At 46.6% G+C, this 26,998-nt stretch overlaps 1 protein-coding gene across 1 annotated transcript in view; it reads right to left on the bottom strand.

Moving 5' to 3' along the window:
* Positions 1-26,998, bottom strand: part of spag17 (sperm associated antigen 17) — a gene marked incomplete at both ends in the record, with an annotated part of 74,365 nt that overhangs the window by 3,675 nt on the left and 43,692 nt on the right. Inside the window, 17 exons of the mRNA XM_084440029.1 lie at positions 168-328; positions 530-657; positions 1,060-1,153; positions 1,490-1,494; positions 3,140-3,194; positions 3,275-3,388; positions 5,350-5,532; positions 5,656-5,789; positions 6,712-6,790; positions 7,247-7,468; positions 8,203-8,312; positions 8,455-8,593; positions 8,772-8,924; positions 16,079-16,083; positions 17,076-17,179; positions 17,463-17,502; positions 19,121-19,235. Of these exons, the coding sequence (XP_084296155.1) occupies positions 168-328; positions 530-657; positions 1,060-1,153; positions 1,490-1,494; positions 3,140-3,194; positions 3,275-3,388; positions 5,350-5,532; positions 5,656-5,789; positions 6,712-6,790; positions 7,247-7,468; positions 8,203-8,312; positions 8,455-8,593; positions 8,772-8,924; positions 16,079-16,083; positions 17,076-17,179; positions 17,463-17,502; positions 19,121-19,235 (1,841 nt within the window). The remainder of the gene's footprint in view (positions 1-167; positions 329-529; positions 658-1,059; positions 1,154-1,489; positions 1,495-3,139; positions 3,195-3,274; positions 3,389-5,349; positions 5,533-5,655; positions 5,790-6,711; positions 6,791-7,246; positions 7,469-8,202; positions 8,313-8,454; positions 8,594-8,771; positions 8,925-16,078; positions 16,084-17,075; positions 17,180-17,462; positions 17,503-19,120; positions 19,236-26,998) is intronic.

The raw sequence follows: 26,998 nt of genomic DNA, 5'->3' as shown, positions 1-26,998 counted from the left end.
GGACACACTCACGCAAACACACACACACACACACACACACACACACACACACACACACACACACACACACACACACACACACACACACACACACACAGGGCATCACTGATATGCTGTGACTTCTACAATGCAACCCTTCTGTCTGGACCACAGGTGGGTTGTCTCACCTGCAGGTGTCCACGCCCACATTCCTCATCGCCACAGTAACGGCATAAGTGGACCCCTCCCTCAGCGAGCCAAAGGTGACCTTAGAGGGGAGGAGCTCGAACCCCCGGGCTGGCGGCTGCTGACCAATCACAGACACAGTCCGCCCCTTCCTCCTCACTGGCTCCTCCACAGACAGGAACTGGAGAGACAGGGATGAGAGTGTGTGTGTGTGTGTGTGTGTGTGTGTGTGTGTGCGCGTGTGTGTGTGTGTGTGTGTGTGTGCGCGTGTGTGCATGTGGTGTGCATGTGTGACAGTGTGTGTGTGTGTGTGTGTGTGTGTGTGTGTGTGTGTGTGGGGGGGAGAGTGTGTGTGTGTGCGTACCTGCTGGTTGGGCAGGCAACAGGGTTTGGAGCTGAGGATTGAGGAGGGCAGCTTGACCGGGCTCCTCCTGGGCAGGCCTGCTACGTCCACCTGGACACAAGACTGCTGCACTGATGAAGCACCGTCACCTACAGTGTACACACACACACACACACACACACACACAATGGTTTGAATTAGTTGGAGTGTGTCAGCCGTGCAATCAGTGCAGAAGCATGTTCTAGTGGGCAAGGCGGACCTGCAGTCTGAGGCGTGGGATTGGTTGGCCTCCCAACAGGCCAATCACTCCCTGCTGCATGAGAGGGTGTCGGATTTAGAGGTCGCTGGGCTGCAAAGGACACACCGGTCATAATGTTATGAAGAGGTTATAAACTAGAATTAAAGGTTATAATGCTGATATGAAGGGTTATGATGTTGTTATGAAGGGTTATAATGCTGCTATGCAGGGTTATGATGTTGTTATGAAGGGTTATAATGCTGCTATGCAGGGTTATAATGAAGCCTTAGTACACTCAGGAGGTGTTACTTACCAGTCTCCTGAGGGGCGTCTCTGAGAAAGGATTCTGATTGGCCAGTCTGAGGGAAGGGAGGAAGTTCCCGGGACAGGGACCTCATGTCAGGAACCTGCCAGAGAGGAGAACACATACAGGGTTGTTAACTTTGAGGGGTGGAGGTGGTGGTGGCAGAGGGGACACGGTGCTCTGCTGTACTTTCCTCCTCTGAGGGGTCAGGGTGGAAGTAGGGAGTGATGATCCTGTTTCTCAGAGCTTCTTTATACAGCCTCTCTTCACACAGTTCCTGCCTGGGACACACACACAGGCATCACACACAGGCATCACACACACAGGCATCACACACAGGCATCACCCACACTGGTATCACACAGACAGACACGTATGTGTATAAGTAATGTGTACCTGTGCTGCTGTATCCTACTAGCCCACAGAGACTCCTGCTGACCCTCACTGTGGCACAGAAAGAGTGGAGGAGAGGTGAGACTGGGACCAGGATATAACACTAAGGAACATCATTCCTTTACAGATAATAGTGGTGAGGTGATTAGTCTTTAAGTTAGCATTGCTTCCATTGTGCAGTTTAGTCCAAAACAAATCAGCAACAGCTCAGGGTGACAGGTTATGTTTTCGGTGGCATGTGTTGGTTGGTTGGTTCTTTAGCAGAATTAAAAACTACCAGACCGATTTTCATGTAACTCGTGGAGGGGTCTAGCATTGGCCAACTTAAATCAAATCAAATCAAATCAAACTTTATTTGTATAGTGCATTTCGTACACAGAGGCAACACAATGCGCTTTACAGAGAGCAATGGGGGGGGTGGGCATAGGTCCCACCCCTACATATTCCAGAGGTAAGCAAAAAAACAGCTTCACTCGGCGGCCAGAAAAGTGAGCTGTACATTTTTTTCCCTGACCACTCTCAACGAGATGATCGAGCAAGCTCCTGAAAAATGTTCATCTATTTGCTAAGAACATTTACAGAGCAATAAACATGGGCTAAATACTTGGTACATGGTAGGCCATTATGTGTTAGCTATCCCTGTAATCTCTAATATGATATTTAAGTGAATCATATAACTTATAACTTCAAACTCATTACATTTTGGAGTGGATAATCACGGGGTGGATCCATGAGCCACCAAACACGGCCATTCACCTCCATTCATTTTTTGGACTAGGATTACACAAAAACTACCAGATCATTTTTTTAGGCTAGGTTTACTGTACCTACCATTTCTAGTTGAGATATGCTAACCTTTATTGAAATTGGATTATAAGAGTCTAATGGACGCTAATATTTTCATAGCCTGAGCAAGCACTAGAGATGGTGGCTTTTCCCATAAATACCACACATATAAAAACAAAACTCCCTTGCTAGCTCAATCTTGTAACTCACATATCTTATGAAAAAGATAAAAATTTCCATGGACATACGTGCATTTTTGTAGCTAGCTCAGTACAAATGGCGGCATGTCAGAAAGACATTTGACTCATGTAGTCCAGTTTAAAAATGGTTAATGGTGGCAACATCGACCTCAGAATCAACTAAGGGCTTAAATATTCACAAAACCCATCTTCCATTATGTATTTTAACTTTTAGAACAAAACATACTCTGTTCTGAGTCTCTGTTAAACACAGAACTTTATTCTCTGCATTTTTTGCAAATCCCAATGGCGGCGATGCTAACTTTTCAGCCTACAAAGTGATGTCAGGCCTCACCACTCTATCAGAGAGATAGGAAGAGCAAGAATGAGAGTGTGAGCGAGAGAGAGAGAGAGAGAGAGAGAGAGTGCTGTGTGCGTGTGAAGGTAGAGGGTGTGGCCAAACCTGTCAGTGTCTCTGTGTGAGGTATTGGAGACGGTAGCATCATTCTGCAGGCCTGGAGCCATAGCCTGGCTGTACAAGGTGGCTATGTCCACTACACACACACACACACACACACACAGAGACACATGCACACACACACACACACACACACACACACACACACACACACACACACACACACACACACACACACAGCTGACTCAGTATTAAGTAAGGAGGATGGGTGAGGAAGGGTGAGGAAGGGTGAGGAAGACCACCCCAGACCTACCTGTTTTAGTTCTCTTCTCCATGCTGTAGCTGGGACCCTCTGAATCAGGAAGAGACTGATAGACAACACACAACGTCACACAAGACCAACAACACTGAACTTTGCATAACTGTGTGTGTGTGTGTGTGTTCTGACCAGGACCAGTTTGAGCAGGTTGTTGGCGTGTATTCTCTCCTCTTCAGTGCGAGGCTCTTTCAGCAGCATCTCCTCTGACAGCTGCTCCCTCTCCACCACCTGCTGCATGTAGTCCTACGGCACACGTTATAACATCTTACAACACTGTTACTGACCCTGATCCACACATAGGTTATAACATCTTACAACACTGTTACTGACCCTGATCCACACATAGGTTATAACATCTTACAACACTGTTACTGACCCTGATCCACACATAGGTTATAACATCTTACAACACTGTTACTGACCCTGATCCACACATAGGTTATAACATCTTACAACACTGTTACTGACCCTGATCCACACATAGGTTATAACATCTTACAACACTGTTACTGACCCTGATCCACACATAGGTTTTAACAGCTTATAATACTGTTGTTACTGACCCTGATCCACACATAGGTTATAACAGCTTATAATACTGTTATACTGACCCTGATCCACACATAGGTTATAACAGCTTATAATACTGTTATACTGACCCTGATCCACACATAGGTTATAACAGCTTATAATACTGTTATACTGACCCTGATCCACACATAGGTTATAACAGCTTATAATACTGTTATACTGACCCTGATCCACACATAGGTTATACCAGCTTATAATACTGTTGTTACTGACCCTGATCCACACATGGGTTATAACAGCTTATAATACTGTTGTTACTGACCCTGATCCACACATAGGTTATAACAGCTTATAATACTCTTATACTGACCCTGATCCACACATAGGTTATAACAGCTTATAATACTGTTGTTACTGACCCTGATCCACACATAGGTTATAACAGCTTATAATACTGTTATACTGACCCTGATCCACACATAGGTTATAACAGCTTATAATACTGTTATACTGACCCTGATCCACACATAGGTTATAACAGCTTATAATACTGTTATACTGACCCTGATCCACACATAGGTTATAACAGCTTATAATACTGTTGTTACTGACCCTGATCCACACATAGGTTATACCAGCTTATAATACTGTTATACTGACCCTGATCCACACATAGGTTATAACAGCTTATAATACTGTTGTTACTGACCGTGATCCACACATAGGTTATAACAGCTTATAATACTGTTGTTACTGACCCTGATCCACACATAGGTTATAACAGCTTATAATACTCTTATACTGACCATGATCCACACATAGGTTATAACAGCTTATAATACTGTTATACTGACCCTGATCCACACATAGGTTATAACAGCTTATAACACTGTATACATTTACAAATATTTAGCCCCTCTGAGACCACCTTTAGTTAAGAGGAGGGGTTCCTGGTGGTCTAAGGAAGTATAGGAGAAAGTCTATTCTTTTTGTTATATTTTGGTTACTATTTAAATGAGACTTGAGAGCATTGAAGGTATGGATGTGCCTGTGCCTTTGAGAGCTCTGAGTGGTGTGACTCTCTTGTGAAGCCCGAGACGCGGTTAAGAGTGAGACAGACTCAATTAGTTGTAGGGTTAGGGTTAGGAAAAGACTCTCTCACGTGAGATGGAGATGGAGGGGTCAACTGGCACGGTCCAAGGCAGCGGACCTCACAAAGACCTCATTCTTTTGACCACTCAGAGAGGGACTCTTGTTAGAGGCATTTTCGGACGGGATTACTAGTGACTTATGGGAACTGATTTTAAACCTGAACTGAACAAACTGCAATGGAGGATTGAGCTGGCCAAGACGCTAGCCAGCTAGAAGGGCTGGGTGCTGGAGTCGAAGCACGGGCTGTCAGCTACAGAGAGGAAAGCCATCCTGTTCAGTCAGTCTCTTCATGGTTACCGGAAAAGAGGTTTTCTAATGTATGTGGACAGGGAGGAGGGCACTGGGGGTCTATTAGCCAGAACCACCCCTAGACAGCATAGCCAAAGCCTTGTATGAGCTTGAGAGTAGCCGGGTGTACTCCCAGCCGAACTGTCCCCTTACACACACATATGTTACAACAGCTTATAACACTGCTGATACTGACCCTACGCCAAGCAGAGCCACTGCGGTCACAGGCCTACCTTGAGCCGGTTCTCCAGGGTGGAGCGGAGCTGTGGGGTGACGGGTTGGTGCCTCACCAGCTGGCGGACCTCGAGCGCCTCGGGGCAGCTCAGCACCGGCCCTCTGGCTGGGGAGTCCACCGGGTCCCTCAGACACAGCCCCCAACCCAGACTGGTACCGAACGCAGGGCCCAGGGTCTTCCTCTGGTTAGGGCAGGGGGGCAGTTCTAAACCTCAATTCAAATCTACATGAAGTATTTCAGCTAAGAGTGTGCAGCAGGGTTAACGCACGGAGCTGGTCTCCGCAGAGTAGGCTGGTTCTGGTACCTCTATGCTGGGGAAGCGGTCCCAGGTCCGGGACTTCAGGTTGATGGGGATGATGTCCTGGTTCTGTTTGTGCATCAGCCAGCTGGACCACACACTTTGGTGGCACGGCTTCAACACGGTTATACTCTCCGCGCCTACACACACACATACACATTACAGTCATTTAGTAGATGCTTTTGGTGGCATAGCTTCAACACAGTTATACTCTCTGTGCCTACACACACACACACACACACACACACACACACACACACACACACATTACAGTCATTTAGTAGATGCTTTTGGTGGCATAGCTTCAACACAGTTATACTATCCGTGCCTACACACACACACACACACACACACACACACACATTACAGTCATTTAGTAGATGCTTTTGGTGGCATAGCTTCAGCACAGTTATACTCTCCGTGCCTACACACACACACACACACACACACACACACACACACACACATTACAGTCATTTAGTAGATGCTTTTGGTGGCATAGCTTCAACACAGTTATACTCTCCGTGCCTACACACACACACACAAACACACACACACACACACACACACACACACACACACATTACAGTCATTTAGCATATGCTTTTACCCAAAGCAACTTACAATAATTGTATTTAACGTAGGTAGTCAATGTACTACTACTTGCCAGAACTCATAAGTGCATCTCCTTTCTAAACAAATGACTGAGAGTATAATCTAGTGCTTAAGCCAAAGTGCAAGAGTAGCAAAATATAAATACAATAAGTGCTTAAGAGGGAGGATCCTGGTAGTACTTCTTGAAGAGGTGAGTTTTGAGCCTGGAGCAAAAGATGGGCAGCAACTCTGCTGTCCTGACGTCAGTGGGCAGTTCATTCCACCACTGTGGCGAGTAGAAGTAGTACACTTGACTACCTGTTGACTGCACTTATTGTAAATCGCTTTGGATAAAAGTGTCTGCTAAATGACTGTAATGTAATATGTGTTGTGTGTGTGTGTGTGTGTGTGTGTGTGTGTGTGTGTGTGTGTGTGTGTGTGTGTGTGCGTGAGTGTGTGTGTGTGTACCGTCCAGGTCAGGGATAGGTTCCTTCATTAGGGCGATGGTGGAATCAGAGTAAGCCTGGTACAGCAGCTCCTCCACAGCCTGAGAGGACAGCAGCTCAGTTCCAGACCCATCCTCATGGACCACAAACAGTCTGACACACACACACACACACACACACACAAGACACAAGGTGTTAACAAGACCACTAACACAGGTCACTATTCTATGGCAGAGTTGAGAGTGCTACGGAAGCCTACCTGGGACATTGTTCTTTAAGTCCCATGGCATGCCTGGCCAGCTCTCTCTCTTCCTCCTCTCTCTCCTCCTCTCTGTCCTCTTCTTCCTCTGGGGCTGTGCTGGGGATCAGCACGGAGGTCTCACCATCCACCATCACCTATCCCCCCACAAACACACATACACGCACACGTACACACACCACCATCACATGATTACAGCAATCCATTACAGCTCAAACCTAATATTAGAGAATGCAACTTATATCTTGTTATTGACTCAGAGTCCCAGGGGGGTGGGCAATTGTGTTAGGTGACGCACCTGAAACAGATTCCTGTCCGGGTCGAGGACCTCACAGATGATGTCACCAGTGTGGCTCATCAGATAACTTCCTGGTTGAGCGGAGAAGCTCCACCCCTCGGAGGTCAGGTCGGGGTCATGGCCAGGGTCAAAGGTCAGGGTAGGGCTATGGGCAGAGTCGGGCGTGTACACAGCGGAACCGTCCTGCTTGATGACCAGTAGACCCTCGCTTGAGGGGAACACCTACAACACAGAACCACACTTAGAGCACCTAGAACACAGAACCACATTTAGAACACATGGAACACAGTGCCACACTAAAAAGACTACACATATGCGGTGACATATGATGGCAGTTCCAGACTGAATTATGAAATGACCCCCCCCCCCCCCCCCCGCTACCTGGTAGGCTCCGGTGTGGCTGGCAGTGAGGACCGTCCCGTCTCCCAGGAACAGGTGGCAGCTGTGCTCTTCTGGGTACATGACCACCGTTGCATAGCCCTCCCTCTCCACCATCACCACCTTCTCCTTCTCACACACACCCTCAAATGCACTCTCTGTGCGCTCACATGCACTCTGGGGCCTCTCCTCGCAACCCACGCTGAGTGTGTGTGTGTGTGCTGGTGCCAGCGCCCTCTGCTGGTAGAGAGTGGTGATCCTGGTTCCGTCAGCGTGTTCTACGATCACAGTCCCGTCAGGCTCCAGGACAGTCGAAACCTGGTCCTCACGGGTCACTACCACCTGCGCGCACGCACACACACACACACACACACACACACACACACACACACACACACACACACACACACACACAGTGGGTGTGTGTGATGCAGTGGCACTCACAGTGTATGTGTTAAGGGACTGGTACTCACGGTGTGTGTGATGGGGTCGGTACTGCGGTAGGCCAGTGCAGGGGCAGCAGAGGTGTGTGTGTTCCCCTGTGTGGAGATTCTAAAGCCGGACGGCGTGGTTGTTACCCAGCAGCCCTCCTGGCGCTGGGCAGAGCTACTAAGGCGGTCCTCCCTACCGGGCTCCGGCTCTGCCTGCTCAGCCCCCACGGTGAGCTTAGACTTGGAGTTCGGCTTCCCTGCACACACGCGCACGTGCACACACACGCATACACACACACACACAGTCCCATGCAGGCTAATTAATTACAAGTGCATAATTTCAAACCACCTCTGCTACACAGACCATAGAGCTGCTCACCAGACCACAGAGCTGCTCACCCTTTTTGTCTTTAGTGTCTTTGGCCTCGGGGGTGGGGTCCTTGGCTGGCTCCTCCTCCCTCGGTAGGGGTGATGAGGCGAGGGGGAAGACAGGGCCGGAGTCTGGGCTGGAGCTGACGGACCCGTCTGCAAACAACACCTGCACAGGCAGGGAGAGATGAAGGTGTGTGTGTCTGTGTGTGCACCCCTTTGTGTGTCTGTGGTCCTGTGTGAGTGTAGTGTGTGTGTGTGTGTGTGTGTGTGTGTGTGTGTGTGTGTGTGTGTGTGTGTGTGCATGTGTGTGTGTGTTGTGTGTGTGAGAGAGAGAGGAGCAGTACCTGTGTGGAGCCGTCCCTCATGTATATGACCACGGCCCCCTGCGTGGTGATGACCCTGGACATCTCTCTGGGGAGGGTGGGGTCAGCCAGACGCACCCCACCGCCACCAACACCGCTGCAGTGGAGAGGGAAGCTCTGTCTCACCATCACCCCCTGTTCCAAGAGAACTATGCCGCATACACACATATCACACAGCTGTACTGTAGGACCTGTACCTGTATGTATGTGTGATATACAGTATGCGTGTGTGTGTGTGTGTGTGTGTGTGTGTGTGATATATGTGCGTATGTGTGTCAGGCATGAAAATGGGTCAGGGGTGAAAAAGGTGAGAAGTGTGAAGGAATTTACATCCAAACACCTTAAACCTTTGTCCTCTCACTTCTCTTGTAATTCATCACCTCCCCCCAAGTATTCACATGGCTGTGCTAACATACAAAATGGCTTCCAGAAGGCCATCTGTCTGCTCCAGAATAACCATCCATTGTTCCTTTGTCCCTCTTAGAAACTACCGCCTTTTTCTCATGTCACATGTCTTTATTCTTGGCCACGCCTGCCATTCATTTTCTCATGTCACATGTCTTTACTCTTTGCCACGCCTGCCATTCATATGTACAATGCAGTAGTCAATCACATCCTCAAAGCGCCGTACCTGTGTTTTGCTTGAATATAAGACTGGGCATGACAAGCTTTGAATTGCACTTCGCTGACTAACCACTCGTTGTTCAGGAAGTCCTTGCGCTCGTATGTTTTTCACAATAAACCAGACTTAACCTTTTGAGCGAATCTTGGTAAATCATTTTTACTAGAACAGTAATTTCCATAACAATTTGGCGACTCGGGACGGGATCGGCTACTGTGAGGTTCGCCTGGAGTGAACAACGAAGGAAGCCAGACGTGCGGAGCAGTAGCGAGCTCTGGAAAATCTTCTCTCTTTGCGCCTATTGCATTGGTTCGGAGAAGTCCGCCTCGTTTGGTTTCACTCGGCTAAACTCACGGTACGTTGAAAAACGAATCCTTTTATGCTTGGTATTTGCCTTGGTTTCGTTTCAGATTGTGTTGTGGGTCTGGCGTATTGTTGAAAGCAAACTCCCCGGGGAAGGTGGTGGCGATAAGGCGTTGTTTTTTAACAGTGGCAGTTTAGGATTGGTGATATTGCATTGTTCTCTGACTTCGTCCTTGTTTAGGCTACCGGGGTTCTCTTCAGAAGAGGTGTAATTTTGGTTTTGGGACTCGCTCCCTTACAGTTGATGTAGACTACAGTTTAGATTGTTTGTCGGCTCGGCTGTAGTTAAGAAGTGAGAGTGCACTTCTAGGATAACGTTTTGGGTTGCTTTAGTTCGATGTTCCAGAATTAGCACAGAAGGGAACCTGTTGAAGTTCGCAGATAGTGCGATTTCCACAGGGTTGAAGTTCGCAGATAGTGCGATTTCCACAGGGTTGAAGTTCGCAGATAGTGCGATTTCCACAGGGTTGAAGTTTGCAGATAGTGCGATTCCCACAGGATTGAAGTTCGCAGTGAGTGCGATTTCCAAATGGGTTGAAGTTCGCAGTGAGTGCGATTACCAGCTAATCTCCGGAGTGTCTGTTTTTGTCCCCGAACGGGGTTGTGTTGTCTTTGTGTTTGTCTAGCGCTATTTCGCCGGCTCAGTGGGATTTTTGATTGCATTTTTGAGCTTCGGCTCTTGCCTTGTATTGTTTGTTAAGCGCGCCTATTATCCAGGTAGGTATTGTTCACATTTTGTACACTGTTAAATCGTAACTGCTAGATTTCCAGTAGGCTAGCTGGTTGTCTGGGAGACAAAGGAAACAACAACTACTACTCCGCTCTCCCGGTGATCCCGCCCGAGCCAGAGGCACAACAAAGGACCAGTTGCTGGGTGAGTTAATTAGCGGTTTAATGTGTCTTTGTTTCTTTCGAAATTGTATTCTTTCCCGCCGTGAGTTAACTATAAGGTTTCCTTTCATTGCTGTTTTGGGGTTTTAGGCTGCGTCGTTTTATTAGGGTTTTTCGCAGTATAGCCTTTATTAAACTGAATTCCCCGCGCACGGCCAAAGACCACATCCGGGTCATACATGCAACATTTTGGGAGCACCACTAGGTGTCAATGTAACCCCGGCTAATAACATATGGCTAGAGGATGTAACAGAATTCTACTTCTAAACGTCTAGCCTGATGAGATTGTTGTGCTAAAGCATTTTCAATTTCTTACATCCACATCTGACATTTTAGTGTTAAATTCTAAGATTCGGGCTCAGCTAGAGGGTTAAGGGAAAAGCCTGTTAATTCTCTAGACTGGTCTGTTTTTTAAGATTTGGGAGAGTAGAACGAGAGAGTTTTTTTTTTAGGTCAGGAAGGAAAGATAAGGAGATTCAGCAAACAGTCTCTCCACCATTTCCCCAGCAGAATAACTCTGATTTAAAATTAGATTTCCCCCCTCGACTTGTTGCGCCATTAGCCACGCCCCTTCTCTCTACGAGTTAAGCCACCCCTTTCTACGAGGTATTTGTCCGAACAGGTCCGGAAGGAAGAGCCTCCGGTTTTGGGGTCGAGCGCCACCTGCTGGAGTTCCCTTGGACAACCCATAAGGGAGATTTTAACTAGCCAAGATAGAGAGATATTTTTTTTAAGGTACATAAACAGAAGAAGACAGATGTAGCTGAGGACGTAAGGATGTTCTGTTTCTGTGAAGTTCTGTGTTGATGTTTTCAGATTTTCCTGGAGTGCATTGTGTGGGCTACCAAGGAGTGATTGCCCCTCGCCAGCATGAAGCTATGAACTGTGTGGAGTCACGAATGACTTGAGGGTCATTCTTGGTCCAGCATGGAAAGAGGATATGAGACAGCGCTGAGGGCTGTTCTCTTTCGATGGGGCTATCTCTCTGGCCCCCGATTTGCTCTGCTGCTGTGTGATTATTTGATTATTTGGTTATTTGTATGTGTTTAATGTTTTTGTTAAATATCTCATGTTTATAGTTTGAGGCACATTCATCAGGCCTGAGTGTTTTTTCGGAGTGTTTTTTTTACAGACAACTGTCGTTCCGGGAGTGATGGGTGAATGCCGAACCAGGAGACGGGCACAGGACCGGAGGTGGAGATGGAGGTTACTGGCCTGTTTCCCTACAGATAAGCGATCTGGGGTTCGTGAGATGCAAAGCCAACGCCACGTCACCAACTCACTGTGAGCGACAGATAAGTATGAAACATAGAAGAGACCATTTTGTCCGAAGCAGTGCCCAAATACTCTGTCCTCAAATGCAGAAGAGGGAGGGTTTAGATATACAAATTTTAGCTATACAAATGAAGCTTTGATGGAGTTTTTTTTTGATTAGTTAATTGTAAATGAAGCCAATTCATTTTAGTGTCATTTTCTTTGCCCCATCTCTAATTTTTATCCTGACTTCAGGAAATTTTTGCTTTCACCCTTAGGGGGTGTTGTTTTGTTGAGACGAGAATGTGGGTTATTTTATTTTATTTTCATAAAATCGCGAGAGAAATGCTAGAGCCAAATCCAATTGCCTTGATCATGACTGGGGACTGGGCGTGTTGAAGTCATTCTAACACTGCCCCTGATGTCACTGTAGGGATACTACAGACTGGCTCTAAATGACACTTGAACAGACAACCTGTTTAAGTGTTCCTGACTGAATAACAACATTTTTCCCCAAAGCAGGAGCTTGCGCTTAACCATGTTTCTGAGAATCTCCAACAGACTGCTGATAACCGTTCCTGACCAAGGAGGGGAACCGGGAGACCAGAGGACTCTCCTTTTGCTCTTCTGTTTTGTCTCTGTTTGTCTCTCTCATCTGTGGATCCACAGACGGAGCACTTCATCAGCCTGTACTGGGGGAGCGGGAGCGCCGAGGTGAGCCCTCCAGCAGCACGACCCGGGCCGGCCCTACATGGAGCAGTACAGGGATGGACCGGGTTCAGTTCAAGAGCCTGTACGTGCTGCTGGCGCCCTGACTGTGTGGCGTCCACACAGACACCGTGTCCCATCGCACCTTCACCCTGCTGAACCAGGACAGGGACTCTCTCCTCACCCTCCGAGAGCTCGCTGCAAAAGCTGCGGCTGTCTCTGCTTCCTCCCCTGTGCTTTCTATGCTCTCTGTACCATCCACAGACCCTGACAAGATTCCTCCACTGTCCCTGGCAGACATTTCTGACCTACAAGCATCTGCTCCACCTGCGGAGAAAAAGAAATGAAGGAATAAGTGCACATTTCCACCACCAAACTAACCTGTATCTAGGGCCTAATGACAAACCTGTACTACCTCGTTCATGTTTTCATTATGCTTTCAAACTAGCCCACGGGCCAGATCATGTTTCAAAAAACAGGGGTGGCGGAGGATGTTAACAGATGTCTCCAACAGAGTGAGGACCGCCATTTCCTGAGGCTAAGGAGGGGTTCCTGCATCACATCTCTCCTGGGGATTGGGTCCTGGTCCACGACCACAGACGAAGGAGCTGAAATCGCCGAGGTGGCTCGGGCCGTACCAGTTTCTACTCATCACGCAGACAGCGATCTGAGAGGACTTCGTGGATCCATGCAAGCCATTGCCGACGGGTCCAAGCAGCAGAGGACGGTCCACCAGGGGATCGCCAACACCAGGAGATCAAGGATCCAGCTGAACCAGAGGGCTCAGAGGCCAAAGCTATGAGCTGCCACAACTGTCCTCTCCTCTGACGAGGAATCGGAGAAAAAATGACCTTGCTGGTCACCTCCTTCTCATGATTGTTATGATGGCAACATGGAGAAACTCCACAGCCATGACCTCACAAGATGCACCACACACGCACACACACCTGCACACACTGCAACTAACATTGAACATAACTGATTCAAACAACGCGACATTGAAGTTGCGATCTAGAAGAGAAGACGCCTTGCATTCCCCAATGACATTCTATTGCCCAAAAGAGAAGTGTCACCTAAATGACTGTTGGATACACTGTGAACAAGAGTGACCTTGACAGTCACCGCCACACTCTCCTCTCCTCTGATGAGCAATCGGAGACTGACCTTGCCGGTCACCTCCTTCTTGTGGTTGTGGTATGACAACATGGACAATCTCAACAGCAGTGACTGCACCTCTAATCGCACACACTGGAACCTACATTAAACATTCAGAGACGCACACATGGAATCTATGTTCCATAGGACATCACATGCGATTATTCACAAGAGTGAATGAACTTTGAAATAATCTGAAAAATATCATATTTGTTTACAAGAGTTACAATGGTTGAAACATGAGTTGATAAATAAGTTTGGGTTTTTCCTCTAAATTGACCAAGAGGTTTTTTGCCCCTCTTACACTGGTAACCATTTTATCTTTTTTGCCTTGTAAAATCAAGTTTTTTGGTGAATGGTTGTCCACTCTTAGACTATAAATAGTATATAATCATGTCATTTTTTTTTATCTTGTTTCCTGTCAATTTCTGAAACAAGGGGTTTTGGTGCGTGATTTTGCACGTGGAAAGAAAAAAATAATAATAATAAAAAAAAAAAATTTTTTTTTTTTTTTTTTTTTTGCTCCACCTAGTGGAGAGATTATTTCCTTTCCACATGTATAGCATAGCTGACTGTTTACACTGTGTTTGGATTTTATATTTTATTTTTGTGTACCTGTTCAGGCACAAATGGGGGATTGTGAAGGAATTTACATCCAAACACCTTAAACCTTTGTCCTCTCACTTCTCTTGTAATTCATCACCTCCCCCCAAGTATTCACATGGCTGTGCTAACATACAAAATGGCTTCCAGAAGGCCATCTGTCTGCTCCAGAATAACCATCCATTGTTCCTTTGTCCCTCTTAGAAACTACCGCCTTTTTCTCATGTCACATGTCTTTATTCTTGGCCACGCCTGCCATTCATTTTCTCATGTCACATGTCTTTACTCTTTGCCACGCCTGCCATTCATATGTACAATGCAGTAGCCAATCACATCCTCAAAGCGCCGTACCTGTGTTTTGCTTGAATATAAGACTGGGCATGACAAGCTTTGAATTGCACTTCGCTGACTAACCACTCGTTGTTCAGGAAGTCCTTGCGCTCGTATGTTTTTCACAATAAACCAGACTTAACCTTTTGAGCGAATCTTGGTAAATCATTCTTACTAGAACAGTAATTTCCATAACAGAAGGGTGCGCACGATTTTTATATGTAAAAACATACAGGAAAACTACAGTAGCCCAGGCTACTGATGTGTTTTTTAACACATCAACAAAGGCCAATAATTTAAGAGCGAGTGAATAAGAGGGCAATATTTAGGCAGAAACAACCAAGCTTTTATATGACAACAATGGCCAAGCACCACGAAGAGGAATGACAGGACGATAAAAAACACCCCCTTAGGGCACAGCACTCAATAGCCTACTCCCCTACTTCACTAATCGGTGTTTAGGCTACTACTAGCCTACTAGGCATATTAGCCCACCGCTCCAGGAAGCAAAGTTCACGCTCTCGAGTGCTGATTAAACTAGGCAAAGCAAAACGCACAGCCATAACAACTGGTAATTAATCACAAAAGACCAACCTTATATCGTAACCCAAACTCGTTTAATCCATTTCATTTTGGAATCAACTACTCAAGATTTCCGTTTTCCTTGTTCATTGATGCTGCCAGTAGCTAAATAGCTAAAGTGGGTAACGTGATTGACAGGTGACGTGAATGACGGGACACAAGTTTTGATTGGATAAACTGTCCCAATGTTAAAATTTCAATGGGAACTCCAATGTAAGCACTTTGAGAACTGGCTTACCCTACGCCCACTTTTAAGCATTTTGACAAATTACAGATTAGGTTACATATCGACTGATGACGACATTGTTCGCGGTTTTGTATGTGTGGGCTAATTTGATCGGTTGACTTTTCACTTGGTCTTGATTTCTGTAAGCCAGAATCCTTTTTTTATTTTTTATTAATGCAAGTCAACAATACACATTGTCTGTACAGTCAAATACATCTGTCTTTCTGTAGATAAGACTCCAGAATCCTTTTACGTGGCCTACAATGTTAAGTGAATGACGAGCTAGTAAGACTGCTGTCAACGGACCGTAAGTGGACTGTATTTTCACGAGGCCTGTAGGGGGAGACGGAGAACTACCAAAACAGTAAACACGGATGAAAAAGGAGCAATATGGCAGAATACAATACGCATTTAAGTCAAAAACAGTGTGAAAGTCGATTTTCGTGGGATTTGTATGGGTAAGCCAGGCTTACCCTGGCTTATAGAAGCAGGTACACCGATTGAGACGGTGGAGGAATATAAGTACCTGGGCACTATCATTGACTCCAAACTCACCTGGACTGCCAACACAGTGGCAAGATACACAAAAGCACAACAGAGACTTTATTTTTTAAGGAAGCTACGCAGCTTCAAGGCAGACGTAACAACACTGAGACTATTCTACCTGACGTTCGTTCAGAGCGTGGTGACCTTCGCCATCCAGTGCTGGGGTGGAAGTATGTCCATCCAGAACAGAAACATGCTGGATAAGGTTACTAAGGCGGGGAGGAAAATCACTGGCTCAGATATTTAGAGTATCTCTCAGCTCTCTGATCACTATACCATCAACCTTGCCAGACGAATACTGGACGATCCTTCCCATCCACTCTTCTCAGAGTTCCCCCTACTCCCCTCTGGACGCAGGTTTAGAATGCCCAAAACAAGGACATGTTTTCTGTATGCTTGATGTGTGCTAAACAAATTCCCCTCTGGGGCAATAAAGGTTTCAATTCAATTCAATTCAATTCAATCGCCACTGCTGCTAGGGGGTCCCGGGGGCTATTATGTTAGTACCAAAGTTAACCATCTAACGTTAGCTAGCAATTCGTGTTTCATTAACATTGCATTCTTACCTCGGGCTTCGCAACTACCATCACCAGTTGAGCGACTTAAGTCCTTGTCTTCTTTCTCTCAGCAATCAAAAAGCGCGGCTGATATTCTGAACGTTGCACTCTATTACGACCGACACCAGTGTGAGTAACGTTACTCGACCAACAGCCCAAGGCACCTCGCGCTCATAGCCACGCTGTATTGGCTCCCTTCACCAAGGAGTTTCACGCACACGCATATTATAGTTTCACCCCCCCCCTCAATTTTTTTTTTTTTATCATCGGATCTACATGATTCACGTAGGTCACCTATTTTGGATTCAAAACGGCGAATTTCACCGAAAGGTGAGCGATTTTCATGTCTGGTGTGTGTGCGTGTGTGTGTGTGTGTGTGTGTGTGTGTGTGTGTGTGTGTGTGTGTGCGTGTGTGTGTATGTGCATGTGTGTATGTGTGTGTGACTGACCATCAGTGTGGTCCCTGAGGAACTGCACCAGTAGACCACTGGGAGTGGACAGGCTGAGGTTCTGGAAGGGGGGGGTGCAGGCTTTGGGCACAGGAGCACTCTTCCTGGGTACCGACTTTGGGGATGGAGAGAGAGAAAGAAGGAGAGAAAGTTGTGAGTACATATGATTATAGATATATTTTGCAATAAACAGAATGCAGATGTATCTCATATACATTATGAGATAAGAATGTGACTGGGGGGTTCTTGATGGAGGAGGTCACCTGTTCCTCTTCAGAGCTGGAGGGGGATGAGGGCTGCCCCCCCTTGGAGGTCTGGGGGGGAGGGGGCTTCTTGGAGGAGGGGGAGGGTTGGGGGGAGGGGACGCGGGAGAGAGAGGAGGCTGACCGGAGGTCCACCTCCGAGCTCTGACCAGCATCCTGATGACCTGCTGGACGGACAATACACACATGCACGCACACAGACACACACACACACACAAACACTCACACACACAGACACACACAAACACTCACACACACACACAGACACACACAAATAATCACTCACACGCACAGGCATGCACCCACAGACACAGGCACGCACATACACACCATCGCACATTAGAAAATAATGTACACAGCCTGGTGGTGTGTGTGTTGGCATGCTGACAGTAAGAGACGAAACACCTGTGTGTTCTCCTGTGGGTCCGTAGTGACTGTAAGACAGGTGGACCCCATTGGCTAGCACTGCCGAAAATGACCCCAGTCTCACACTCTGATTGGTTGGCTTGGTCCCTGGGGGGGAGTGAAAGTGTTTAGGGATGGATGGATGGATGGATGGATGGATGGATGGATGGATGGATGGATGGATGGATGGATGGATGGAAGGAAGGAAGGAAGGAAGGAAGGAAGGAAGGAAGGAAGGAAGGAAGGAAGGAAGGAAGGAAGGAAGGAAGGAGTGAGGGAAGGGAAGAGGGAAGACTTCTGAGACTCTACCTACATGCTTTTTCGGTGGTGTCAGGCTCCTCTGGTTCTCTGATAGGCTGAGAGATGTGTGTGTAGAAGTGATGCTGGTCTTTTGTCACACACACCTTGATCAGAGAGGAACCTGTAAGAAAATACTAATAACTTGAGACAGCTATGCAACTGTGCCTGTGTGTGTGTGTGTGTGTGTGTTAGGAATATTCTAAATTTAAATATGCGTTCGAACTGTAAAATAGAAAAGACATTAGATTGTGAAAATGAATATTTGATTGAGGGGAAACGTTGTGAGTTCACCCATGGGCCTGACGGACCGGGGTCCGTCACACACGCCTGTTTGCACTTTCATTGATTAAAAATTGAGAGTTCAGAACCAGAGAGAGTGATTTGCACTCCCAGCAATCTTGGCCCTGTTTGGAAGTACTTTGGATTTTCGTCTTTTCCTCCGCTGGGAATATAGTGAATAAAAGAGATGCCTGACAGGTCAAGTCAGTTTTAGGCTACATTTTTTTCTTTTTTCTTATGCCAGCGTTTTGGGATGTACTGTAGCGTCAAGAATGTGAGTAGCCCACTTTTCAGTTTTTAATAGCACTTTATTGTTAATCATCCCTCAGGGCAAACTTTTTTGCTGTCACATTTCTCAGAATTATGCTCCTTAATTTTATTTAGGCCTTAACATAACATCCCAAGGAAAAGATAATTGTACCTCGGAGCATTGAATGCTTGTTCTAGGCCTTGAGACCTATAGCCTACCACAAAACAATTAATATTAGCCCAGGCTTGTAGGTCTACAGTATGTGCTTTTATTGTTTATTGTAATGTGTACTTTACATAGAATAGATATTTAAAATACTTGTTGAAAATAAATATACCTCTTTATGTCTCTTGTTGTATTAGTTTGCCTTCTTATGGACATAATGCGCCAAAATAGATATTCGAATGGTTCAAACCTGTGTTTTCATAGAAGGAATATCTGAACATAATTTTGTGCCAGTTTTGACAGCCCTAGTGTGTGTGTGTACATGTGGTGCGTGTGTGTGTGCGCGCGCATGTGTGTTTGTGTATGTGTGTGTCTGTACCTACCCTGGACAAAGTGGATGGTCTCCACCTGGATGCGTCCTCCGTCTGAGGGAAACAGAGACTGGACCTGGCACAACAACTGGATCAGGTTCCCCTCCATACTGTAGCCAATGAAGCCCTGCACCCACACACACAGATGCACACACATACATACGCACACACACACACACCCTCACGCACACACACACACACACACACACACACAAACACAAACATACACACACACATACACGCACACACACACACACACATATGGGGTGTGAAAAGTGTCACTTTGGTTGCTTGTTCAAAGCTTACTTACAACACACACACGTACAGCGCAGCTCACTACAAAACAACGCGCACATGCGCGGTAGTTCGATCACGCTTTAAGTGAATGGAGGAGCTCACGTGACCGAATGAGTGTTTGCGTTGTGAGCTCAGTGGTGCGTGTATATATGTGTGTCTGTCACGTGTACCACGAAGGGTTGCTTGTTCAAATATTACAAGATCATGTGTGTATGTATGAGATCTAACATAGCCTACATACAGTACATACACACATACATACCAGTGGCGGCTGGTGACTAAAAAAACTGAGGAGGACAGGAGGAAGAGAGGCGAACTGCCCATGGGCGCCGGGGGGCACTTTCACATAGTCAGTTATTATTTGAAATATCAGCTTTAAAGTGGATTTACAGTCAATTTTAGCATATGCAAAACTGAATAACACTTTATTTAACTACATGCAGCATTTATTTATCATATTCATGATAAAATATTACAAAACAACAATAAAACATTGTAAGCAATAGTTGTTGTAATGGATTGTACTCTTCTCTAAAGAGAGAAAATAATTTATATTGGTGAGGTGCTGGAGAGGTTGGGTGATATATGAAAAAAATTTTTGATTAGGGGACACTGAGGTGTGCTGGCTCTCAAACTGTTTGTTGGCAAATAGATTTGACAACTGGACAATGGAATACGTTGCACAGCAAATGCAGTATCCAACAGTTCGCTCATGGCTAGCTAGCAATGGTACAGCTATGGGATTAGCACTAGCTCATTTGGGTTGCTGTCAAAGCTGCCACTCTTATGTTGCTATAGCCTACAATTATCAGAACAACACTGTTGGAGCTTTAGAATTTCAATAATGGGTTTTTATCCATAGGGAAAACCTGCTTTATGAACAAAACTGAGATAATATTATCCATCCATCCATCCATCTTCATCCGCTTATCCGGGGTCGGGTTGCGGAGGCAGCAGCTCCAGCAGGGGGCCCCAGACATCCCTTTCCCTAGCAGCATCAACCAGCTCTGCCTGGAGAATCTTTAGCCGCTCACAGGCCAGTGCAGAGATGTAGTCCCGCCACCTAGTCCTGGGTCTACCCCGCAGCCTCCTCCCAGCCGGACACGCCTGGAACACCTCCCTAGGGAGGCGCCCAGGAGGCATCCTCACTAGATGCCCGAACCACCTCAACTGGCTCCTTTCGACGCAAAGGAGCAGCGGCTCTACTCCGAGTCCCTCCCGGATGACTAAACTTCTCACCCGATCTCTCAGGGAGACCCCAGCCACCCTCCGGAGAAAACTCATTTCGGCCGCTTGTATCCGTGATCTCGTTCTTTCGGTCATGACCCATCCTTCATGACCATAGGTGAGGGTGGGGACGAAGATAGACCGGTAGATCGAGAGCTTTGCCTTTTGGCTCAGCTCACTTTTCGTCACAACAGTGCAGTAAAGCGACTGCAGAACCGCACCAGCTGCTCCGATTCTCCGGCCAAACTCGCTCTCCATGGTTCCCTCACTCGTGAACAAGACCCCCAGATACTTGAACTCCTTCACTTGGGGTAAGGACTCATTTCCTACTCGGAGCGGACAGGCCACCGGTTTCCTGCTGACAACCATGGCCTCAGATTTAGAAGTGCTGATTCTCATTCCAGCCGCTTCACACTCGGTTGCGAACCTATCCAGAGAGTGCTGGAGGTCGCAGGCAGATGATGCCATCAGGACCACATCATCTGCAAATAGCAGCGACGTGATCCCCAGCTCACCGAACTGCAAACCCACCTCCCCACGGCTACGCCTCGATATCCTGTCCATGAAAATCACAAACAGGATTTGTGACAAAGCGCAGCCCTGGCGGAGGCCAACCCCCACCGGAAAGGAAGACGACTTACTGCCGAGGACCCGAGATAATATTAATTATGAATAAATAAATTCATATATTTATATTTTAATCACTCTCTTCTCTCCAAAAACTGAGGAGGACTGTCCTCCCCTGCCTCAATGGACGAGCCTCCACTGATACACACACACACACACACACACACACACACACACACACACACACACACACACACACACACACACACACACACACACACACACACACACGTTCGCTCCAACCAGTGCAGCCAGGGGTGAAAATTAACTTTTTAGTCACCTGCCAAGGGGACTGTAGATGAAGAAATCTACCGGCCAAGTATATATATTTTTCAGATAGCCTTCCCAAATCTAGTCGCCAATTGGAAATGTTACCTGCATTTGGCCGGTGGCAGGTGTTAATTTTCAGCCCTGAGTGCAGCTGTATGTGAAACTGCTTGCGCAAGCGCGGCTTCGATACATCGCTTCAGAGAATGAAGACGACTATGGTAAAGCACTAAAAATATTAATATCGGCGTGGTTAGATGACAAGACCATTCTTTGTGGCTAGATCGTATGCCAAATCAATTTGTTTTTTTGTTTAGATGTATCCCAGCTAACGTTACATCATTGCCTACCCTACTAACACAGTACGTAAAACTGACGGGACACATTGGTGGTATTGTGGTAACTTTGCGACGGTACCAGCAGCGGACCTAGCTGACACCTAGCTGACACTTGCCTTTTCAGTCGCAAAATAACCAAAATAGCCGTCCTCAAGGACACTGTAAGGGAACGTAGCCGCCACTGCTGCTTAAATCCGTAACTACGATGTAATTAAATAACGTGACAATGTGGTTACATCACAGTCCCAAACTGACTTTATTGGAAATGTGTCACAGTGGGTCAGAACATTTGTAAATTACTTAGGTTTTAAAATACATTTTGAAGTCATACAGTTACAGAATTGTAATAATGAGGAGAAATCCTGCTTGTCTGTTTTGTGTGTAATTTCTCATTTACAGTTAATATTAACACTAAAGATTTGCAGTCTAGGCCTAATAAAAATAATGATAAAAAATATGCCTATGAACCTAGGACCTATAAAGTCCTAATTTTGCTACCTAAATGTGAGCAATGAACGCTGAGCAGTGAACGTAAAACAAAGAATGCAAGGCATTGGGCTACTTAGGTGACACAATTGAAGAACTAGACAAACAAGTTACACACTCTGGTACAGTAGGTGGCTGTATGCACATTAAAGTTGTTTGCGATCCGCCACTAAACCCAGCGAAGAAGAAGACGACGACGGGTTATACTTCCGTTCCGTTTGAAACAGAAACGATTGAGAAAGACCAACACGCTGTCTTTGTCCCCGCGACAACACAGATCCTGTAAGTATCTCAATTTCAATGTATACATAGCTAGCTATGTATTTTGGTATCGTCCCAGATAAAACACCAACGTTATGTGCAAGCTACCCTTTTGTAATGATTATCTATATGCAGATGCTCTCTTTCCAATGTTAGCTAACTAGCTAGTGTAAGGGGGCTGGTTGGCTAGCTGACCCAAACGCAGGACCACGGACACAGACGGACAGTTCCAAGCCCAGAGGGCGGTTTAATATAGAAGCGGCAGTACAGAGGGCAAGGCAAAAGGTTAGTCAAGTTCAGGCAGGGGTCAATCGATCAACAAACAAAGTCCAGAAAACTTAATCCAAGCCGTGGTCGAGGTCCGGGGAGAATGGGTCGGGGAAGCCGTGTGTCAGTCCAGGAAACGAGCAGCAAACAAACCGGAATCACAAGGAATCTTAGGGAAGAACTGGCGACGAACGTTGGGAAGACCGGGTTCTTATAGGGGAGGTGATTGGATGAGTAGTGGCAGCAGGTGAGCCGCGCCCTCGGAGCTTGTTAGCGGAACCGTGTTCAGGTGTGCGGGGGTGATTACGTCGGAGGGCGTGCAGAGCGCGCGCTGAAATGGAAGGCCGTGGTGTGCGCGCTGCGGGAACGGTGGTGGGAGCTGGAGAGCGCCCAGGCGGAGGCGGAGCCGTAACAGCTAGCCAGCTAACGTGATTAGCCTTTTTCTGTACATCATGGCTAGCTAAGTACCCTACGTAAAATTACTCTGTCGCAATTATTGTTATAACTTTCGCTTTTGTGTAATTGTAGCTTAAATTATAATGTTGGCTTGGCAACTTGAGAATATTTCAGTTGTGTACACTATAACTTTTATGAAGTGTTGTCGTGGGCCATTGTTTCCTAATTACGGGCAATGGTGGAGTCTTCTCGAGTCTAGCAGGCTCGCGCGAGCTCCTGCATGTTCGTACTGTTTCATCGCTTTGAATAAAATGCGATAATTAGCTTACTCATTGATTTCGCATTAACCCACGACACCGTTAGTATGTGTTTGTTTTTAGGCATTCATTTTTCCGAAGTTAACGTTAACAGAATACTAGAAGCCCCAACAACGGAGCTAGGCTAGCTAGCAGGATTTGTTATAGCAGCCATCTTGGCTTTTTTGGTTACAGCAGCATTCTTGGTGGTTTTGGGATGTGATGTTAACTAAACATGTTACTCTTAACTGTTGAAATGGTTGCTCATTCTGTCAAACGGGTAAAGAATTGTGTACTACGTTTTCACTCACATACAAATCCAAATTTTGCATAATAGGTACTCATGATGTGGACTACTAATATAGTGTCTTGCAAAATCTATTTAATTACTGAGTGTGAAGGGTGGTAGACATGTTGCCCTGTTCCTCTAAACGTGTCAGAAATCACGTGGTCCTGTGGAGTGTGCATGTCAGCCAACGAGAGGGTCACCCACCCACTCTCTCTCTCTCTCCCTCTCTCCCCTCCCATGCTCTCAGTTGCCAACCTCCCAGTTCTTGTTTGAACTGAGCAAGAAGCAGGTGAGTGGGACAGGAAGAGGCGCTAAGACGGGGACAGGCGTGGCCAGGGGCAGTCCTGGGACAGCACCACAGGCTCTGTGAGTCTTGTTCAGTTGAATGCCCTCATGAGTATTAACAGAAGAGCACCATATACATATGCACACATACACTCTAACATGTCGCTCTCTCCTCAGCTCAGCCCAATGGTCTCTGATGGTTCTGTCTGGCCAGCCCTTAGGTGGAGAAACACCTGATCATCAATATAGGCAGGCACACGTAAGTACAAATGCACATACGTTTCCATAGACGGAATAAACAAATGGGAATATTGATATTGAGTTAATGTTAGCAGTAGACATGTGAGATTCATAAGACTCATCACTGACGCCAGTGACGCCACAATATCAGGGAAATTGAGCAATTGCTTCCCTGTAGTGCAAACTTGCAAGATTCGCTCAGTTATTAACCCTTCTTGCCTTTTTTGTTGTTGGTTTTCTCTCTCCTCCTTCCTCTCTGTGCAGTTCTCCTGTGTGCTGAGCCGCTATCCCATGTATTGCTACTGCTGACAGGGTAGAGCTCAGCCCCATGCAGAAGTGAGTGATGAGGAGAGGGAAGATCATTTTCCCGTTTTTTTCCCCTCCAGTTTTAGGAACCGTCTCAAGAATGTGTTCCCCACTTTTATGCCTTTAAATCAGGGTTGGAGTATTCCAGGTGTGTGGCCATGGCCATGAACACCAGTAGAGGAGGGAACCAAGTGTCTCATTCTCTCTCCACAGTTGTGTGGTTGTTAACCCCCACTAGTTACATATTCATTCAATCTTTATTTAACCTCGTGAATCAATTGAGAGTAAGCTCTCATTTACAATGACGTATAATCACTCTATATTTGAACTTGTACTACAGATGAGATAATCCTTTTTAATGGTCTCTCTCATTCGCTCTCCTAGCTGTAATGTTAGAGTTGTGCAAGACTTGGATGTTCTCCTGCTCTGAGTGCCCATTCTCCTATACCTCCCAGATCTACCTCCACAAGCACATCAAGAGGAGCCATGACAACCTCTGTCTCTGCTGAGGAACACACAGAGCATTATGAAGTAGCCAGTGCCTTGGCGAAGGTGTTTGAGCAGCAGTCATCAATGGATTAACTCCCAAGACACAAGGAAGAGACAGTGCAACGCGCTATGACTCCAGTGACGAAGGTAATATAATAAAGTGCATTCAACAGTCCCAAAAGAGTACTACTTGAGTTGACTAATCTGAGCTAATTTACCTCTACTATATGTTCCAGTGCCCAGGCAGCCGGTCGGCAGAACTCAGACCAGACCAGCTATGCCAGGTGCCAGAGCCGGAAGGCCTGCTCTGCCAGTTATCAATGCAGGTATCCATGCATGTTTGTGTTGGTGAAATGTCTATGCATATTTGCACACTGACAGTTAACTCAGGACTTTTTGAAGACTCATGTACTCAGTTCACTGTGAGCCCAGGCCGTGAGCCCAGGCCCTTCAGCCCTTCAGACGTCCAGGCACGAGCAGCATGCATCAGCGCTTAGCACCCCGGCCAGACCAGGTCAGGGTCTGACATGTCTCATGTCGAGTTGATTCTTCCCCTTATGCCAGAATCACTACGCCGCCAGCACCATAGTTTCCTGCTCATCCCTTTATCCTCTGGTTTTCAGGTAGTTCTCTGATGCCATCGCCTGTGAGACCAACAGCTCCAGCAGTGTTGCCATCAAGCTCTGCAGATGCTGGTATGCTGAATTTTGTGAACTACTTCATGCTGCATGTAGGGATATACTTTGAGTTGAATATCCATTATGGGACCGTACAATTACTTATAGCCACATCTGTGTTTAATATCCAGACTTCCAGAGGATGATGTGTCAGCAGTTCTCCAGCGTCATGCAGAGTCTGAGGGAGATGGCACAGACAATGATGAGGCTGGAGCAGAGGCTGGAGCAGAGACTGTCCGGCGAGTCTGCAGACAGCTATCGGGGAGCAGTACTGGATGACCTGCACCCTGCTAAAACGGAGGAGGAGCTGCTGGTCTTGGAGGAGCAGCTGAAGGACAAGGATCATCAAAGGAAGATGGTGAGTAACTTCAGGGCAGAACTTTGTTCCTTATTTTTGCAGGGAAGTGTTAAGGAAATGTAAAAGTAAATGATGTTTTGCAGACACGATATCTGAGTTCCATTGGCAGCAAAGATCTGCCAGATGTGGTCCGGCGGGTGCTGTCAGCCATTGCCATACACAGAGTGTGGTGTGTCTACAGCGTCCATGGGAAGAGGGGGAAGAAGCCTCTGAAGAATATGACCCTCTACAATGTCATATTACGTAAGGGATTGTTCATATTTTCGCAAAATAATACATTGTCTTTGCTTCATGCCATGTGCATTGAAACCATTCCCTTTTTGGTTAAAAGGTGCAGTTATGGCCTGTAAGCCAAGCATCACTGTGACGGAGGTGTCTGCCCAGCTGCAGGAGATGCTGAAACATGCCCCTGCTCGATGCAAAAAGGTATGTGATGTCAGGCAGTTAATTTTCTCGTATCCAGTGACATGGCACGCTTCCAATGAACGTATGCGACTTGCTTTTACAGCCATTTCATTATGTCCTTAGGCATCTGCTCCAGCCCAGCTGACCTCCCCAGCCCAGCCCCTGACCGCAGCTCCAGCCCTGACCACAGTGGAGTATTCAGATGAGGATGACCTCTTCTGCCCAGACCCTCGATTCAGATGTGGGTGACCCCCAGCCCATCTCCCTAAACCTGCCTTTCCAGCCTGCCAGGATGGATGCCTTATTTGTAAATGTTTTTTGTAAATTTTAACCTTTTTTTTGTGGGATACAACGGTCTGTTCCCGGTCTGCCTGCCACA

Source organism: Borostomias antarcticus (assembly GCF_949987555.1).
Source record: "Borostomias antarcticus genome assembly, chromosome: 6".
NCBI lineage: Eukaryota > Metazoa > Chordata > Actinopteri > Stomiiformes > Stomiidae > Borostomias > Borostomias antarcticus.
Note: the sequence above shows the minus strand (reverse complement) of the source record. Positions and strands in the feature narration are given on the sequence as shown.